At 45.6% G+C, this 18,622-nt stretch overlaps 1 protein-coding gene across 1 annotated transcript in view; it reads right to left on the bottom strand.

Annotated features, from left to right (window-relative positions):
- Positions 1 to 18,622, bottom strand: part of ADAM12 (ADAM metallopeptidase domain 12) — a 349,453-nt gene that overhangs the window by 28,431 nt on the left and 302,400 nt on the right. Inside the window, exons 15-17 of the mRNA XM_011986448.1 lie at positions 5,914 to 6,022; positions 5,606 to 5,804; positions 2,393 to 2,470 (exon numbers count right to left, since the gene is read on the bottom strand). Coding sequence (XP_011841838.1) covers positions 2,393 to 2,470; positions 5,606 to 5,804; positions 5,914 to 6,022 — 386 coding nt within the window. The remainder of the gene's footprint in view (positions 1 to 2,392; positions 2,471 to 5,605; positions 5,805 to 5,913; positions 6,023 to 18,622) is intronic.

The raw sequence follows: 18,622 nt of genomic DNA on the forward strand, positions 1-18,622 counted from the left end.
TCTCCCTTAGACAGAAGGCTCAGAGAGGCTGGTGACTGCTGGGTCCCACACCAGGCAGGGGTCCGAGGCAGGCCCCCCATTTCCTGAGCCTAGCAGGGTGCATGGGATTTCCACTAATACTTCCTGAAGCCTGTCCCCTGCAATGCCCGCCTCCTTCTTACGGAGTTTCCCAGTGGCTGTTTCCTGACTCCCAGCCATACACCAGGGTGTGAATCCAACAGTGGATTCTTTTCCTTGTGAAATAAGAGAATGGTTCTGGCATGGCAAGAAAGGGAGACCAAGAAAGCCCGAGGAGGCTGTGCTTCGCCCTTGGTGGGCCCAGCTTATAGACCAGAGCATTCCATGGAGGGGCCAGGAGCCCCTGCCCACCTGGTTACCAAGGGCTACCAATGGTGGCCACTCCCAAGCCTGTCCATGCTGGTTGGACTCGTTATTGTGCCAGATGTAACTAACTGAAAGTACATGATCCAATGGAATATTACCATGAAGATGATATATATTTAATATTTTTCTATGAAAATTAGGTTGTCAAGTCCAGTCATGGTGACTCATGCCTGTAATCCCAGCAAGTGGGAGGCTGAGGTGGGTAGATCACTTGAGGCCAGGAGTTCGAGACCAGCCTCGCCAACATGGTGAAATCCTGTCTTTATAAAGAAAAAAAAAAGTTAAAAAAAATATTAGGTTGAATCCTTAGGGAACACTGGATTAAAAAAGACAAATCACTAAAAGAATTTCTGAAAAATTAGGAATGAGACAACTGCACAATGGTTGGGAAGAGCAGCAGGGGACAAGCAGGAGGCTGTTCTTGGATGCTGTTGAGTGTCTAAGGTCCCCCTCCACTTAAAGAAACGAACTAGAAGTTGTTGATGATGCATTTTTGGGTGGTTTATATCAGGAAGTCAATGCACAATGACATTCAGTAAATCAATCCTAAAGGCCTCAGCTCTCTGTCAAAATATGGCTGCCAGATATTTATTTCAAGGCAAAATAAAATGTGTGGAGTATACATCTCCTATGTAATGCTTCCCTGCCTCAACCAACTTGTTTTGATGAATCAACCACCTACCCCCATTGCTTCAGATAAGAAGGCCGACTGTCAGGATGGGCTTTAGTAAGTTAGAAAGTAGACTGCTATAAAGCAGAAATTGAGTAGAATTAGTTGGCATGTGGCAGAGCCTATGCCAAATATAAGTGTCTTGCCTGTTCCCTCAAAGATGCTGCTGCGGACATACTAGCCTGAGATTCATGCCTGCCCCTCATGGCTTCTCTCAGCAACTCATGGTCATGCACCTTGTTTTAAAACCCACGTGAAGGTGCTGCCGGGAGCCTGCTCTTGTTAGGGTGGGACTGTGGCCAAGCTACCCTTCAGCAAGGCATGGCCAGCTGCTCCACCTACCCAGAAAATGTGGACCTCTCCTCTCCCATGTGTGAATGAGGCCCAGGGGTATTGGAAAGGGAGTGGTCCAGGGTCCTCAACCAGTTTGCGGCTTGCCAGCCATATTACCTTGGGCACACCATCCCCCCAGCTCAGGGCTTGGCTTCTTCAGTAAAATAATAGGACTGGACTTGATCATCTCTTAACAGCCATCAGAAAATAATCTATGATGCAATGAAGACATAAGAAGATTCCATTCTATACTGGGAGTTAGCTAATCTTACTGTCAACACACCCATCTGAGGTGACACTGTGGTCTTTATGGTTCCGGCACAATGGTAATTTACAACCCCCTCCCCCCTGCACCCCGTAATTCTGTGTAAGAATCATTGGCAAGTGTCTACAAGTTTTAAAATAAAGAATTTGGAGCCTGATTTCTGTAGAAAAGTTTCAGGAAAACAAATGAACCTCTGGTGTGGTTAATCAAGACTAATATGATTCCATTGGAAAGAATTAAGCCCATCAAGAAAAATAAATTATGTTTGAAGCAATTAGAGTTCTCTTCTACCCTAAAGGCTCTCTGAGCTAAAATAACAGCCTCCTTTAGTTGAAACCCGTTGTGTGTGATTTCAAGAACATGTGTTTAATATGATCTGTTTTCCTTGTTTTAATTCCTTTTGGAAGTATTTCAGTTCAGACACTGGTTCTGAATGTTGGTAGAAGAAGAACAGCGCAGTTTGAAATGTTAATGTGAAACTCTTCACGAAGGAAGGCTGGTTTTCAAATTCCTTTGAACAACAAAAATCTTTTTTTAAATCATAGAATGTTAATTCAAAAGGTAATTATGGCTCAATCTGATTTTCTTTGTTAAATAAAAGTCACAATGAAAAGGTCAAAGGAAATGAATGTCTTTAAAAAAAAATATTGCAAAGACACTAACTGCTCTATTTAAAAAATGCTATGGATTGTGAAACCTTTTACAAAGGAATGATTACTTGTTATGGGCTGGCTACTCACCCCCCTGCCGTGGCACTGCACTGTACACTCATGAACCCCAAAGACACTAATGTTTTGACATCGACGATTCAGGCAGATCTGTAGGAGGAGGAAAACACAGCAAATATCTTAGTATTTCTCCAGCCCCCCTCCCCCGCCCCCAGCATACACACATACGTGTATTCAAACAAAAAGCAAGCAAAAGAAAGCTTGGAGAAGACCCAACCTTGTCTCAGTGAATACGGATGTAGCAAAACAATACATTTTACACTGGACTCAGGCACGGATTTTATTGCTGACTCCTCCAAACTCAGCACATTTTGAGACTAAGTTCAATGTGAACACTATGAAATTATTTTGCACTTTATGGCTTTTAATATAACTTTCAGTTGATCCTACAATTATAACTGATTTTCTTATGAGTTTTGTTTGGAGCTTGTAATGAAATCTATGTATTGCAGCATTTTTTTCTTCCATTAAAAGATACAGGAGAGGGCGAGGCTGGGCACGGTGGCTCATGCCTGTAATCCCAGCACTTTGGGAGGCCGAGGCAGGCAGATCACGAGGTCAGGAGATCGAGACTCTCCTGGAAAACATGGTGAAACACCATCTCTACTGAAAACACAAAAATTAGCTGGGCGTGGTGGCATGTGCCTGTAATTCCAGCTTCTCAGGAGGCTGAGGCAGGAGAATCGCTTGAACCGGGGAGCTGGAGGTTGCAGTGAGCCAAGATCGTGCTACTGCACTCCAGTCTGGTGACAGAGAGAGATTCCGTCTCCAAAAGAAAAAAAAAAAAATGTAGGAGAGGGCGAGACAAATTACTCCTTATCCTAGGGCCTGGATACACATAGACAGAGACTCCAAAAATCCAGGGTTGAAGAGTGGTTTTAAGGGAGAGATTGAAATATGGGAACCTTTTCCAGATACTGACTGACAAGTAACATCATCAATGACAGAAACCATCAGTAATGAGGCTCAGCAGTGGAAAGTGGAAAACAGACTGCTCCTTGAATTTATCAAGCTGTTGTAGTGGCAAGCATTTGCTAAATGATACTATGCCAGCTGAAAGAGTTCAGCCTCATTTCAAAGGTGCATAATATACTCCAGACTCAAGGGTTGCAGCCCTTTATCTCCTATAAGATTTTACAAATCAGTGGAGTCAAATGAAGAAGAATCTAATGTTCAAATGGCAGAATAATTTTTAATCAAGTAGAACCTTCCTATGGAGGAGGTCACCATCCGACCCCAACAGGTCATATAAGGCAAGAGGCATACCCTTTGGGAGAAGTGCTGGCCCAAGCAGCACTGAGGGGATTCCCACTCTGTGGGTACGAATTCTGGCCAAGGGAATGGTCACATTCCAGCTGATAAAAGAACCTGTCCCGGATTACAGTGAACACAGCAGGACCCTCATGAGAATCACTGCTGATCCCTGAGCCATCAGAGAACCAAGGTTCTGAGATCAAAGCACATTTCATCTTGAACATGGAAAACAAATTTGATGATAAATTGAGCCCTTGGAATTGGAATGTCCAGATGCACCCGGCCCTGGCTGTTCAGGCTACAGTTTTAAAAAAAAGGTGTCAGTCAGATGGCTGTTATTAAAAAGTCAAAAAAAACAACATATGCTGGCGAGGCTGTGGAGAAAAAGGAACACTTATATACTGCTGGCGGAGTGTAAATTAGTTGAACCACTGTGGAAAACAGTGTCGTGATTCCTCAGAGACCTAAAAGCAGAAATTACCATTTGACCCAGCCAACCCATTACTGGGTAATACCCAAAGAAATAGAAATCATTCTATCATAAAGACACATGCACTCATATGTTCATTGCAGCACTATTCACAATAGCAAAGACATGGACTCAACCTAAATGTCCATCAATGATAGAATGGATAAAGAAAATATGGTACATATACTCCATGGAATACTATGCAGCCATAAAAAAGAATGAGATCATGTCCTTTGCAGGAACATGGATGGAGCTGGAGGCTATCTTCCTAAGCAAATTAATTCAGGAACAGAAAACCAACTACCACATGTTCTCACTTATAAGTAGGAGCTAAATGATGAGAACATATAGACACATAGAGGGGAACACCACGCACTGGGCCTAATCAGAGAGTAGAGGGTGAATGAGGGAGATGATCAGGAAAAATAACTAATGGTTACTAGGCTTAGTATCTGGGTGATGAAATAATCTGTACCACAAGCCCCCATGACACAAGTTTACCTATATAACAAACCTGCACGTGTACCCCTAAATCTAAAAGTTGAAAGACAAAATACGATTTGAGCCTAAAAAAATCAGATGTCATTTTAATGTCAAGGCTTGAATACGAACAAATGTAGGTAAGGAGACATTCAGAATGTATGAGAAGATTCACATGCTATCCTGTTTCTCAAGGAAAAAGCATTTGTGGCTCAGGGTATGTGGGGGCAAAGACAGGAGAGTGGAGGCAACACTTGTCCTCAGGATTCTGTCTCTGCCTCTGTCTTTTCTTCCCTGTGTGACCTCATGTTAGTGAGTGATTTCAAGATCCTGTTGAATATGGAGTCTAAAAAGCATGTGGGGGTTCATCCTTTTCCTAAAACATTGTATTAGCTTGCTGTCATTTAGTCTGATGAGAAAGTTTGGTGAAAAAAAAATCAGTATGGCAGAGCATGAAAATTTCAAATTCTTTTTTCAAAAAAAAAAAAAAAAAAAAAAGCTTCACTTTATTTCTAAACCTCAAAATATCTCCATGTATCTTTCTCCCTGTTCTCTGAAAGGACTCCCTTCTGGTTTTGAGTTTTTCCCACTGCTTTCCCTCTCCTATTCTTCTCTCTACAGGGTCTGTAAAAATACATCTGATTTCCCTTTCTGTCCAGGTGAGGACAAGTCCCCAAGAACTCTGTGCTAAAAACCAAGCCACATATCCAAAACCAATAGCATATGCGATTGTATTTCTTTCCAAAGTAATTTTCTGGCTAGAAGTCCTCATGCCACCTAGAGTGTAGAAATGACTTATTAACACTCCAGGCCTAAGAAGACAGGCTTCATTGTCCCCATTCTGCATTTTCATAGTCAGACCAGGATCTAGGATTTATTGACTTTTTCTTCTAGGTGCATCTGAGAAGAAGTAGATTTAAGAAAACAAACAAACGCTGTAACCCAGTTCTTGCACAGGCCGTTTTTCAGTGGGCCCCATTCCAGACTTACATTTATGATCCAAGCAAACATTTGGGCCTTACTTTTCCATCTGCACACTTTGTGCCTGCAAGCACAAGCCCAGGGTCCGGCATGTCATCGCCCAAGTACACGTGGGTCCCCCGGCACAGAATCCGGCCTCCTTCCTGCAGGGGGATGTTTGTTTCTATGGAAACAGCATTGGTACCAATGACTGGCCGGCTGGCACCTCCTTGACACTGGATTTTTCCACATTTAGCATCTCTGGAAGGGTAAGAACAAACAATTCCCAAAGAGAAACCGTTTGGAACCAACCCTATGCAATGTGGGAAGGTCAGAGCAAAGACTTTGCCAGGATGTCTGGATTCCATACCTCATCTCGCATTTGGCAAAGGAACTCTTTGAGACTTTGCCACAGTTGCCATAAGGATCACCTGCAGAATTGACTCTCTCAAAGCAGATCCCAGGGGCAGGTTTAGCACCTGAAACAGAAGCAGAACTGCATTTTCATCTCCTGCAGGTGTTTTTAATGTTTTTGTTTGTTTGTTTTGTTTTGTTTTTTTGCATGGCTCTAGGCCTCTCAAATGGTTAAGGGGAGACATGTTCGAAGCAATCACACCCAGGGTCTGCCCTGACTCATGGTGGGAGCTGGCCAGGGGAAGCCAAGGGTGTCAACAGCTCACATCCTCTCTTGACTCAGCACACGGCAAAGCATATGTTTCAACGCTTACTCTTCCTTAGGTCTGCTCTCTGGGCTCATGGCATGTGTGGCCTCTCAGGAAATGAGGCCTGGCTGTGGGATGAGATCCAATCCAGGGCAAAAAGGAGGTGGCTGGCTGGCTGGCTGCAGAGAAGGGGAAGCTTGCCCTCTTTAACAACATCCCACACAATTCCGGTGAGAAAATGCAAGCCAGGGCAGGCTCCAAAGGAGCAACGAAGATATCTTCTGCAATAATTTTAGTCCCACAAAGCTCCCTGTAAGAGCAAGTCCTACCTTCTATTAATACCTTCTATTTTATTTGCAAGGCAGAGATTTCTCTCAGAGGCCATGGAGTCACAAACCCTGGTAATCCCTAGGTACAGCATGACGGGTCCCAGCAGAGAGGGTCATGGCAACCAGAGAGCTCAGAAATGGCCATTTTTAGCACATCTTCCAGCCATGGAAAGAGAGCACATATAATCAGGGTTTGTAGCCAAAGCTCTGGAGGACTCCTGGGCAGAGTGATGTCTGTTGAAGACTATTGAGCAAGTCAAGAAAACATGTCACATTCTTCAGAACAAACCATGCCCTGCGATGCGGTCCTTTTTCTCTCTCTCATTGGTGTCCTGTTCGGGCACTTTATCTCACGTTGCTTCTGATAGCCAGGACGCTGGCACTCCAGAGCCCCACTCTGCCCCCTACCCCGGGGAGACTTTATTTGCCTTCCAAGGTGACAACGGATTTATTTAAGATACCTCCTCCCAGGGAACAGAAGATGTTCTTATTACTGAAAACATCCCCCTTCTTTAGCCTGCACCTGATACCTCATCAGCTACTAGCAGACATGATCATCTCATTAAACACACACACGCCACACCACCTTGGCACCATTTGAAGTGAGCAGTGTGCTGAGCGCTCAGCCTCTGCAATGAGCCAGCCTTACACCTCTCCTTTTCCGCTTCTTTTATAAATCACGTTAGAGAAACCTCCGCAACCTCCTTTTTCAGGGGCACTAGCCCAGACTGGACACAGTTCTCTGTCATGGAAAAAGATGAGGTTCCTAGCTCCTCCCATCGCATTCCCTTTCCTTCCACCTGATCCACATCTGCCTTGCCCACAGCAGGATGACACCACCGACACACTCAGCCCACAGCAGGATGACACCCCTGACACAGCCCACAGCAGGATGACACCACCGACATACTCAGCTCACAGTAGGACGACACCACCGACACACTCAGCTCACAGTAGGATGACACCACCGACACACTCAGCTCACAGTAGGATGACACCACCGACACACTCAGCTCCTGTCTAGTAGGGACCTGATTTGTTCGCATTCTGCCCTCTTTTTCTCTTTCATCTCTCTGTCGGAGCAGGGAAGGATGGGGAAGGCGAGCCTCAGTGTGGAACCTGCACTTTGTACTTAATTTCATCCTGTTTGGCGGCACTTTTGATCAAAGTACTTGGATCTGATTGATCAAAGCAGTTTGGAAAAACTGGCATCTAGAATAGTAACAATGCAACAGTTGTTTGTGTGTTTTTGCACACACCCTATGTATTTGTTACTTGCCTAACTCTATCTCCTTCCCATCCATCCTTCTTTCCCTCTTCCTTCCTCCTTCCTTCCCTTCCTACGTCCTTCCATCATCCATTTATCTACCCATCTATCCATTCATCCATCCATCCACCCGTCCAGCCAGCCAGCCAGCCAGCCAGCCATCATGTTGCAGGCTTCAATCAGACACACATATTTATTCAGCACCTACTATCTTCCAGACATTGCTAGTATAACAGGGACCAAACTGGACAAACCTCCTGCTTACTTGAAAATTGCAAGGAGAAACAGAAAGAAAACAAATGATTATGTTCCGCTAAAGTCCAGGGTTAGGGAATGCTATGAAGGTAGAAACAGAGTAGGAGGGTTCGGGGGACTGTTGCTTTTAAAGGCAGGCTGGTCAGAGAAGTCCTCTTAGAGAAGACATCATGAGCCGAATCCACCATTTAATCCTACAAGGTAGGTCTCATTATTCCATTTTATGGACAAGAAAATGAGGACATCAGAGGTTAAATATATTGCTTAGATTCACATAGGTATTGAAGGCAGAATCATCTAAGGGTGAAGCCGGGCTTCTGTGCTGTTCCCTCCTGTGCTCCATCCTCACAGGTGCTGGACCCTGCACTGGGTCTCAGGCATAGAGAGCAGATTAAGACCTGGTCCTGCAGCCCAAGCAACAGCAGGTTCAGTGGCTGTGGGGTGTGCTGCAGCTGCTCATGGAAGCGCTAATAAAATGGGGCAGGAAATGGCTTTGTTGCTTCTTTCCCTACTTCATAAGACCAGGACTCGGAAATACAAGCAGCTCCTAGTGATTGCTTAGCTCCTAGGAAATGGGTGGGTGGAGTTGACATCACTGTGCCATTGCACACAATGCTATTCGGATGTCCTAGTTTCTGCTACCTTTATTATAAAGTAATTTCTTTCCTGGGAATTGTGACCACTTAAAGAATACATATACCATGGTGCAATTCAAATGTGCCAGTTGATAAATTTGTTTTCCTTATAGGGAGCTCTAAAAAGACTTTGAGCAGTTTTAGACAAGTGAGCTCACAAACAGCTCAACGGCAGCCTGGGAGGAGAGTTAGATGAGGTTGGACTGAGGAGTACAGAAGGATAAACACAGAGAGAGGAAGGGGGAGAGAGAAAGGATGAGCGAGATCAACATCAACAGGGACTGAAGACACTGCAAATGTACCGGCGAAGCAAAGGGGAAGCTTCATACACGAATACCAGATAAAGGGCTATCGTTAAGATAGGAAGTCAAGCAAAGGCATGGAAACAGTGTATAATCAAGTATAAAAGCATTCTGGAAGTGAAAACACTGAATCTCTACTTGGGCATCCAAAGCCGAAACACACTGAGCCTTCTGGGTCAGAGTGTGACGTGGTTTGGATCTGTGTCCCCACCAAGTCTCATGGAGAATTATAATTCCCAGTGTTGGAGGTAGAGCCTGGTAGGAGGTGACTGGATCACGGGAGCAGTTTCTCCTGAATGGTTTAGCGTCATCCCCTTGGTGCTGTTCTTGGGATAGCGAGTGAGTCATTGAGATCTGGTTGTTTAAAAGTGTGTGGCACCTCCCTCTTCCTTCTCTCTCGGAAGGCAGCTATGCTCACCACTATACCACCAACGCTTTTCTTTCTCTCTCTTGCTTCCACTCTGGCGTGTGATGTGCCTGCTTCCCCTTCACCTTCTGCCACGATGGTAAGCTTTCTGAGGCCTCCCCAGAAGCAGAAGCCACTCTGCTTCCTATAAAGCCTGCAGAACCAAGAACCAATTAAACCTCTTTTCTTTATAAATTACGCAGTCTCAGGTATTTATTTATTTATAGCAGTGTGAGAACAGACTAATAAAGGGTGTGCTTATGATTTTAATGCCCCAAATGCTGGTGGAGCAGCACAGCTCAGAAAACCAGGTGTGTGTAAGATGCAATGCCTTGTTTACCAGTAACGCAGAAGCATGGTACACGCCCCAGCAGAGAGCCACCTGGCATTTCAGGAGCGCCGCCATTCTCCCAAAGACAAACCCTCAGAAAGGCTTATGGCCAATTTGAATATGTGAATTTTACAAACACAGATGACACAGTCAAACATCATCTTCTAATATGCTGTCAATTAACAATAATGAGAAACAAAGAATCACATTTTAATTTAGATTGTCTTATAACAACTCTCCCACACTGTGGAACAATTTTACTGAGATTACGTTTCCTTTGGTCTCAGTCTTTTTATTTTTATTTATTTATTTAGAGACAGAGTTTCGCTCTTGTTGCCCAGGATGGAGTGCAATGGTGCGATCTCAGCTCACTGCAACCTCTGCCTCCCGGGTTCAAGTGATTCTCCTGCCTCAGCCTCTCATTTAGCTGGAATTACAGGTGCCCGCCACCACGCCGACTAATATTTTGTATTTTTAGTAGAGATGGGGTTTCACCATGTTGGCCAAGGTGGTCTCGAACTCCTGACCTTGGGTGATCCACCTGCCTCAGCCTCCCAAAGTGCTGGGATTACAGTCGTGAGCCACCATGCCCGGCCTGATCTCAGTCTTCTTGTTTTCCATGGCACATTCCCTGCACTTCCAGCTTTCTCAGGATGCTGACATTTTTTCTTCTGTTATCACTGGAAGTCTTGTTTCTAGGTTCGAGTACCCATTCTTCCAACAGTGAGCACTTTCTCTGTTAGCCCAGTGGGTGTATATTCATGACCTCCACAACTAAACCACCCACTCTATTGCTTATCAAAGTGAACCCTTAAAAGCTCTCTTACCAGAATAACCAAAATGGGATGAAGTCACAGCCGAAGAATAATATTTAAGCATGTGATAGATGCTTTTTTTAAACCTGATTTTGTCAGGCAGCCTTGATGAACCTGCGTGGATGCAGGATGATGAGTGCCAAAGCTCCTTCCCACCTGCTCTGTGATATCCAAAAGGTGTGGCTGAGAGAGTGACAGGTCAGTGGTCAGTGATTCTTTTTGCTGGGTACTTTCAGGGGGAAGCCTTGTTTTATAGCTGGGCATGTATGGGATCTAAGAAAAATGTAGAATGCCTCTCAGTCTTCAGGCTTTTTAGAATGCCCCCTCCTGTCTGATTGATAAACTCAGTGACCACGCTTCAGAGTGGGAAGAACAAAGGCTTGGAACTCGGGCTGATCTGGCATTCAATGTCCAAAAGGCCTTGTTGTACAAGCTCTCGAGGCTCTGTCCCCTCATCTGTAAAATGGGGACAAGGACCTGACTCAAAGGTGCTGTAGAGCTGAGTCAGTGTGTAGAGCTCCTGGCATGTGGCAGGCCCCTAGGAAACCCAAATGATAATGAGGACCACCTTGGGCTGTGGGGAAGGCGTAGCTTCTGGACTTTAGGGCTGGGGGTGTGTGTGGGGAGAAGAGAACTCCTTGTACCAGCCCCTGCTCGCATCACTTACCACACCTGTAATGATTCATGATCACGTCAGTAGGGGCTTTATATCCATCTCCCTCACACTTCATGGTCCCCAGGCCCTTACACATTAAGGGGACCTAGTAGAGACTGTGGGCTAACCAGATGCCTCAGGAAATGAGAAGGAAAGGGAATCTCATCTGAAACCCTAATAGTTTTTGCACATCTTTTGCATATAAATCAGAACGATCATCAAGCACAAGGATTTCAACTTCTCTGCACCCATCCCTTTCCTCCTTTCAATGTGTGCGGTTCCCTGGGGCCCCCAAATCCCAGATGGTTCTGGGAACCCTCCTGGCCTGCCCTGGGCTGGGCCTCCAGACTCCTCCTGAGTCAGCACCCAGTGCCATGTTGAAAGAGGCAGCAGGCAACCCTAGGCAAAAGCCTTGAGTCTGACTTCTCTTTATGCCACTCAACCCTAGGAACAAAGATCATTTTCCTGTCATTCCTCTCTTTGCTCTTAACACACACACACACTTTAACTGAACGACACCTTTTAGATCATCAGTGGGCCACTTGTAATTAAAGTATGGTGCTGGACACAGCATGCAGTATCATCTTCGATCCTTATAACCACCCCGTAAGGTCTACATTCTCCCCATTTCAGAGATTTTTCACTTAGCCTCAGCATTTTAGCAAGTTGCCGAAGATCACAATGTAAACGGCAAAGTTGGGTTTGGCTCATGGGTTTAAAGCCAAAACTCATGATCCAGCCTTGATCCTGTACAGCCTTCCTCTTAGAAACCCCCTACTTGGCCACAGACTCCTGTCCCTGCCATCCTTTACCTCTTCAGAACCACCAACATATTCTCCTGTAATCCACCTGTTCGTGGTATCAACTCCATCTCCACCAAATCTTTTTCCAAAAAATCTCCTGACAGGTGAGGACATCAGCCACCTCATGCTCATGTCTCAGGTGCTGAACTGACCTGGGTCACAGCCTACCCCCTGCACCCAAGCATGCGCAGTGAGATTTCCCTTTAAAACTGGGACGATGGAGGCAGGCAGCAGATATTTGTATGCTTTTTGTTGCATCTATACTGATCAGGGAAAGAAATGAAAAATTTGGAGTAGAATGACTTGGAAACCTCTGAGGAAGTAGTTCCTCAAGAAATAAATCTCAGTGAAGTTTGGCCAGTAAAACTGACTCCACTCTGCTATTAATTCATCCAGTGGCTCGAACGATGCGAGGTTCTAAAGGTTAACGTTCTGTCTCTACCTCCAGGAAGGCAGTAACGGTCACCTTCTAAGAGTTTCATTCATTTCAGCTTTCACCCAAAACATGAGGGAGTGAGAGATGCCATGTCACGCTTTACCGCTGAAATATGGCCAGGACATGATGTCCCCAGGGCACAGCAATGATACGGCTCACTGCCACATGGCAAACAAAACGCACATTTGCAGGAGAGGCAGGCCATGATTTCATCAGCCATGTAAACATGATAGGACAGATGCATTTCTCTATGGAATCAAAGGTCTGAAAGCACACTCCAACCCCTGTCATCTACTTTGTTCATTCTCTTCTCTGGAGGATGAAGAAAAGTGGCTATGATAACTCACGGGAAGCCCCAACAGATGTGATCTTTTGCGTCCTTTTATCAGCCCTCTGAAACTGCTGCTGCTTTAATTTGGTAGTGGTGGTGAGGGTTGCAGGAAGGTGGGAGGAAGATGGAGCAGAGCCCTGTTTACAATGCTTACTCTTACCTAGTTGGCTAGGGTGCCTTGCCCTGGAGTCTCCAGGCTGTAATGAGAAATCTCCCATGAGGAACACGGATGTTTAAAGGCCGAGGGATTTAAAATGAACCAAACTTCTAAGGACACAGCGGCCAAAACTTGGTCCTGTTTGCAACACGCCCCTGCTGCCCCGAACTCCGATGTTAGGTTGTAGGATGGTAGTACCGTGGGCTCTGGGCCACTTCCTGGGGCCAGGGAGCTGCCAGTTAGTGGTCGCCAGAGTGATTCAGCACAACTCCTTCCAGAACCACATACTGGCCACACCCCTCCAGGGTGGAATCTACCTGTGTGGTAAGAGGTTGTTTTGGGAGCTTGGAGCAGCAACAGCACTTTGTGAACATGGATTGCGGGGGTAGGAGACGCAGGGTTGTTTATTATTTTGTTGAACACCTCTCCCATATCCCTTCTTCTAGGAACAAGAACATTTTCCTTATGGGAAATCCATTTTACATGGTTTATTGGAGCTAACTTTCCTATCCAGTGGCAGAGGTATGCACATAAGCTTGAATCTGAGCGGTCCATCCCACAGGTTATATGATCAGGTCAATACTGGGCACACGACCAAAACCAGAGGAGTCAGCGTCTTCCTTGGAACTTGATGCCTGAGTCAGCTGGATGAGGGTCCAGGGCTCCTGTGTCCTTCAGGGCTCTCCTCTGCCCCCGGCTTTGCCATGGAGGCTAGGATTGGCCCTCCTTTCCCTCCTCCCAAGGTTGTCCTCCTCTTTTATTTACCACACTGCTTTTGCCTCCTGGGAGGCCCAGGGCTCCTGCCTGTGGGCAGGGATGGTGCCTCGGGCCAGCGCAGAGCAGATGTGTTCCAAGACCGAGTGAGTAAAAAGCCATTTGGGGAAAGCACATCATGTCTCCAGTGCCCTTCCCGGAGGAAGTCAACGGTGGTTCTGCAAACACAGCAGCCTGGGCAAATGAACACTGTCTGCTGGTTATCTTTTCTATGACTCTGGATTTCCACTTATTCATTGACATCAAATGAAGTATTACTGTGGGATCTTATGTAAGGTCATAAAAAGACAGACGTTTTACTTCCTGGAAAGGTAAACTGTTATTCCTTCAAAGTTCAGGAAGAAAACGTATAAGCAGGGAAACCGAAGGGGGCTGAGTGCCGACCTTGGGAGCAGATGCAGCTCCAGCACTAAAAGAAAACGTCATTAAAGGCAAGAGGCTCAAAGGCACGGAGCCCGCAGACAACTCTCTGCGCACCCTGCCTGTCCAGAACCTGCTGATCCCCGTCAGGACAGCGGAGAAGGGGCCCGCAGAGTGCTTCCCGTGGCTTCTGTGCGTTAGCTGCCATCTGGCATTTGTCTTAGAGACAGAATGGTCAGTAATTCAAAAAGTGCAAATGACTTCTATCCACTTGTAAGATGTTATAAAGGTACAGATTCGGTTCGAAGTTGCTGCCTTAAAAAATGTCTGTCTTCGTGAAGACAAGAGATTTCACATTTCTTAGAAAGAATGACAACGATGTTCTTATCACTACCATATTACATCAATTAGAGCCTTTGAGTCCTGAATAATGGAACACTTAGAAATTTTGCCATTATCAAAAGATAAAATTTAGGCTTTCAGAGGGAATTTTGACACTATACTGTATTTTATAATTATGTAGAAAGTGATGGATTTTAATTACCAGTTTTATCTTCAGAGTGCTATAACTTATATTTGTAATTGTAGTTTGGAAGTTCCCAATGTCATTATGTTTTTTTTTTTTTTTGAAAGAGAAATGATGGCATCTTGAATTAAGCCCACAATTTACTCAATCTAATCTTACTTAAAATGACTCTATTATGCAAATATACTTCTCCAGTTCAGTCAAATCAGCTCCTCCTTCCCTCTGTCACTGATTTCCCTGACCCCTGCCACTAACATCCACAGACAAAGGCATTTTTACAAACAACTGGAGACTATATTGTTCTTCCCATCTCTCTTCTTCAGACGGACCTTTGTATTCTTCAGAAAATGAAGTCCAAATGAACAAATTTTATCATTTCTTTCTCGCTTGATGGGACAAAAGGGAGACTTTCCTGACTGACTTCTGGCAAAAAAATCTCTTTTTTTCCCATCTGTGGCCACAGGAGTTGTAGGTGATTCATAAATGCACTGCCCCAAGTGGGTCACAATAAACCAAGCTCATGTAAACCAGCTTTGCAGATAAACACTGAGTATTCACCAGCCCATAAAAATGCTCTGGCCAGCTCACACTGCAGAAATCAAACGACATTAGATTCTGGTGAGTGATAAAATAGAAAAAGCTAACACATTTCAGGAATTCTCTGATGCCAATTGTTTGTGACTACAGATGTGTAGTTATCTCTAAGATTAATTGCCAAGGAATATTTTCAGTAACCATGCTAGTGGTTCTGACAAACAACATTGGTAAAAGTAAATTTGCTACCTAAATAAACATATCCAGCTATATTTCAGAAGGAGTAAAGGTCATGTCATATTGACAGAAAATCTTTGTAGATACTAAGACTAAACCGGGCAAAGAGAGCTAAACGCCAACCACACAGTTTGAACTGTGAATAACATTTGTGTGTTTGAAATCAACATAGGAAGTCTTGAGATACAAGATTTGCGGGACAAAAATCAGTGAGAAAAAAATTATACTCCTAGCCAACGAGAACGTGCATTATCAACAACAAAAACAATTAGAACAACAGATAAATGAACAAAAAACCCAAAAGGCATTCTCAAAGTGTATTCCTTTGCCAGTTAGAAGTTGCAGGCATGTGTTTTGAATTTTCTATTGCTTTATTTGTAGAAAGATTTGGAAGCAGGATTATTTTATTGAAATAGAATGCCAGATTGAGAAAAGCCCATTTCAAAAGGGAATCGTTATTTGGAAGGAAGGGCTTCATCCAGTTAGTGTTTGGGTCGCCAGATCTGGACGGTGAGTAACGGACATCCTGAATATAACTGGAGAATTCTGGACAACTCAGCAATTCAGCCAGGTCACTAGGGTGCAAATGTCAAGGGCCAGTGGGGCAAGGATTCAAGGACTCAAGGGCTCCTGGAGCTCTGAGTTACTGCGTTTCCCAGGAGGCCTACGATGACCCCAGTGCATACGTGATCCAGACCCTGAAGCATTTGCTCCTGGGTGGGGAAATACTGCAAATGCAAACTTGACAATAAGTTTTCCTTTCTGAATCACGAAAAGCTAATTCAAACCAACCACTGTAACAAAGCATTGAAATGTTCTCAATGGTATATCTGGCTGGCCAGGGGCCTGGCTGAGGAAGTCACCTCCGCTCCCACGACTGCGTTTGTCCGGGATCCATGCCTCCCGGGAGGATATTGTGATGGCTTCACATCCGCACTCCCCTCCAGATCCAGGCAGGAGTGCGCAGGGACTGTGGGAAGTGTGTCACTCTGGCAGAGTCGGGGCTCTTGAGTCAGCATCTTACACAGAGCAGGACGTCAACAAATACTTGACAAATGAGAGAATGGTGTGGCAGATGAGGATCTCTGCTCTCCAAGTCACAGCCCAAGCTCTACACATACAGAACTACCGGAACTTGCCCTGGTTGGCCCCACTGTCCCTGTGTGCCCTGAGCTGTGCTATTCTGTATACCGGAAATATCCCTCTTCTTCCACCCCTGGCAAACCACGATTCCACAGCAACCTTGTCTTCAAAGCCTCTGAGCTGGCTGCTTTCCTCCACCCCAACATATCTGGCCTAGACCCTCTTATAGCCCGTTTTACAGACCCCAAGGATTTGAGTATCTTGCTCACTAGTCTAAGCTTCCTGGGAGTGCAGCTTCGTCTTATTTATAGAGTTTAGATTTACTAGGAGATCTGCATCTAACATAGAACCACATATATTACATGGAATAGATCATAGGCTACGTTAGAGGACAACAGACCCTTGGCGTAGGTAGATCACTATCCTCATTTTACAGATGAGGCACAACAAGGTTGAGCAATTTGCAGAAGGTCCCCTGCTAGTAAGTGGTCTGTTCAATGCTTGTGGCTCTCCCAAAACGCCCACATCCTTATCTAAAACCTATGCACATGTTATCTGACATGGCAAAAGGGACTTCGAAGATGTGATTACTTTTAGGATCTTGAGGTGGGAAGATCACCCTGGACAATCTGAGTAAGCCTGATAGAATCACAGGGGCCCTCATGAGAGGAAGGCAGGAGAGTCAGTGTCAGAGAAAGGGATATGACTATAGAAGCAGAAGTCAGAGAGAGACAGAGATTTGCAGATGCTGTGCTGTTGGCCTTGAAGATGGAGGAAGGGGCCATGAGCCAAGAAATGCAAGTGGCCTCTAAAAGTTGGGAAAGGCAAGGAAACGGATGCTCCCCAGAGCCTCCCAAAGTAATGCTGCCTTGCCAGTTATCTTAATTTCGGGATTTCTGACCTCTAGAACGGTAAGATGAAGCATTTGTAAGCCATTAAGTTTGTGCTAATTTGTTAGAGCAGCCATGGGAAACTCACACAGGGCCTGTAAACTGGAAACCAGGTGGAAACACTGACAAGGGGAGGAAGGAGCACACTGCACTCCCGAAGGAGGTGGTCAAAGGCCCATTCTAAGAGCTCCCTGGCATCAAGGGCTTTCCCTGCTCTCTGCTCTCCTGACGAAGTCTGTATAATGATCTGAAGAACTGAGAAGCGGTGGGCAGGACTGACCAAAACCCAGAAAGTCACAAGTCCAAGGTGGCTCCCCAAGCCTGGTCTCTGTGTTATGGCTTCCAGGAACACTGAGCCATCTCCTCAAAGGTAAAGCCTCTTCACCAAAACACGTTTGTTACCAATAGTCCTGACGCCATGGATGTTCCATGCTGTGTGCGGTGGCCACACCCACCACCATCCCCAGCAAAGGCCTCCTAGTTACCAGGGAGAGTGGATGGGAGAGAGCAGAGCTAAGCCAGGAGCTCCCAGGGAAGCCCCCTCCTTAGGAAGAGGATGTGGCTACCCGGGTACTCAGACCTCCAGCCTTCCCCTCCATTGTAGGGATGATGAGAGCCCACGCAGGTGACTTCCTATTGCTCTTGCTTTTGAAAAGCTCAGTCTGTGGGTCAGGTTGTCAGTGTGCCTGCCTGTCTGGTTCTCTCTCTGGTCAGGCAGCTGACCAGTCTGTGGGTCAGGTTGTCAGTCTGTCTGCCTGTCTGGTTCTCTCTCTGGTCAGGCAGCTGCAGAAGGACTAGTTTGATGAGATAATAAATACCAGCCTCGGTCACCATGAATCAGAGGCACACAGCCAGCTGAGTCACACACTGGGGGTGGCTCAGACAGCACTGTCAAGTTCCATCTGACCTCACTCTGGAAACGGGGCCAGCTGTTCGAAAATGGCAGGGCATTAAGGAACATATTTCACTCCCAAAGCTCCAAGTGCTGTGTGTGCTCTGGCCACAAAATGCTTTTTGGAAAGGAACTTCATCACGGCCCTTGTAACTCAAGAAAAGGAGACTGCTGATTCTGGAGAAAGGCTGGGAAGGGGATGGCACTAGGGATGCATGAAGCCATGAAGATCTGGCCTGCAGCAGTAGCCGCAGTCCCAAAGTGACCTCACTTGGCTAAATGGTGCCTGAAGTCACTAAACCATGTCAAGCTGAAACACCATTCAATGTGTATAGCGAGTCCTGGCTTAGTTCTTGTCATTGCAACAGGGTGTCCCCTACTGCTCCTGCCCCCTGCTTT

The sequence above is a fragment of the Mandrillus leucophaeus genome, unplaced genomic scaffold, assembly GCF_000951045.1.
Source record: "Mandrillus leucophaeus isolate KB7577 unplaced genomic scaffold, Mleu.le_1.0 Scaffold299, whole genome shotgun sequence".
NCBI classification, from domain to species: Eukaryota; Metazoa; Chordata; class Mammalia; order Primates; family Cercopithecidae; genus Mandrillus; species Mandrillus leucophaeus.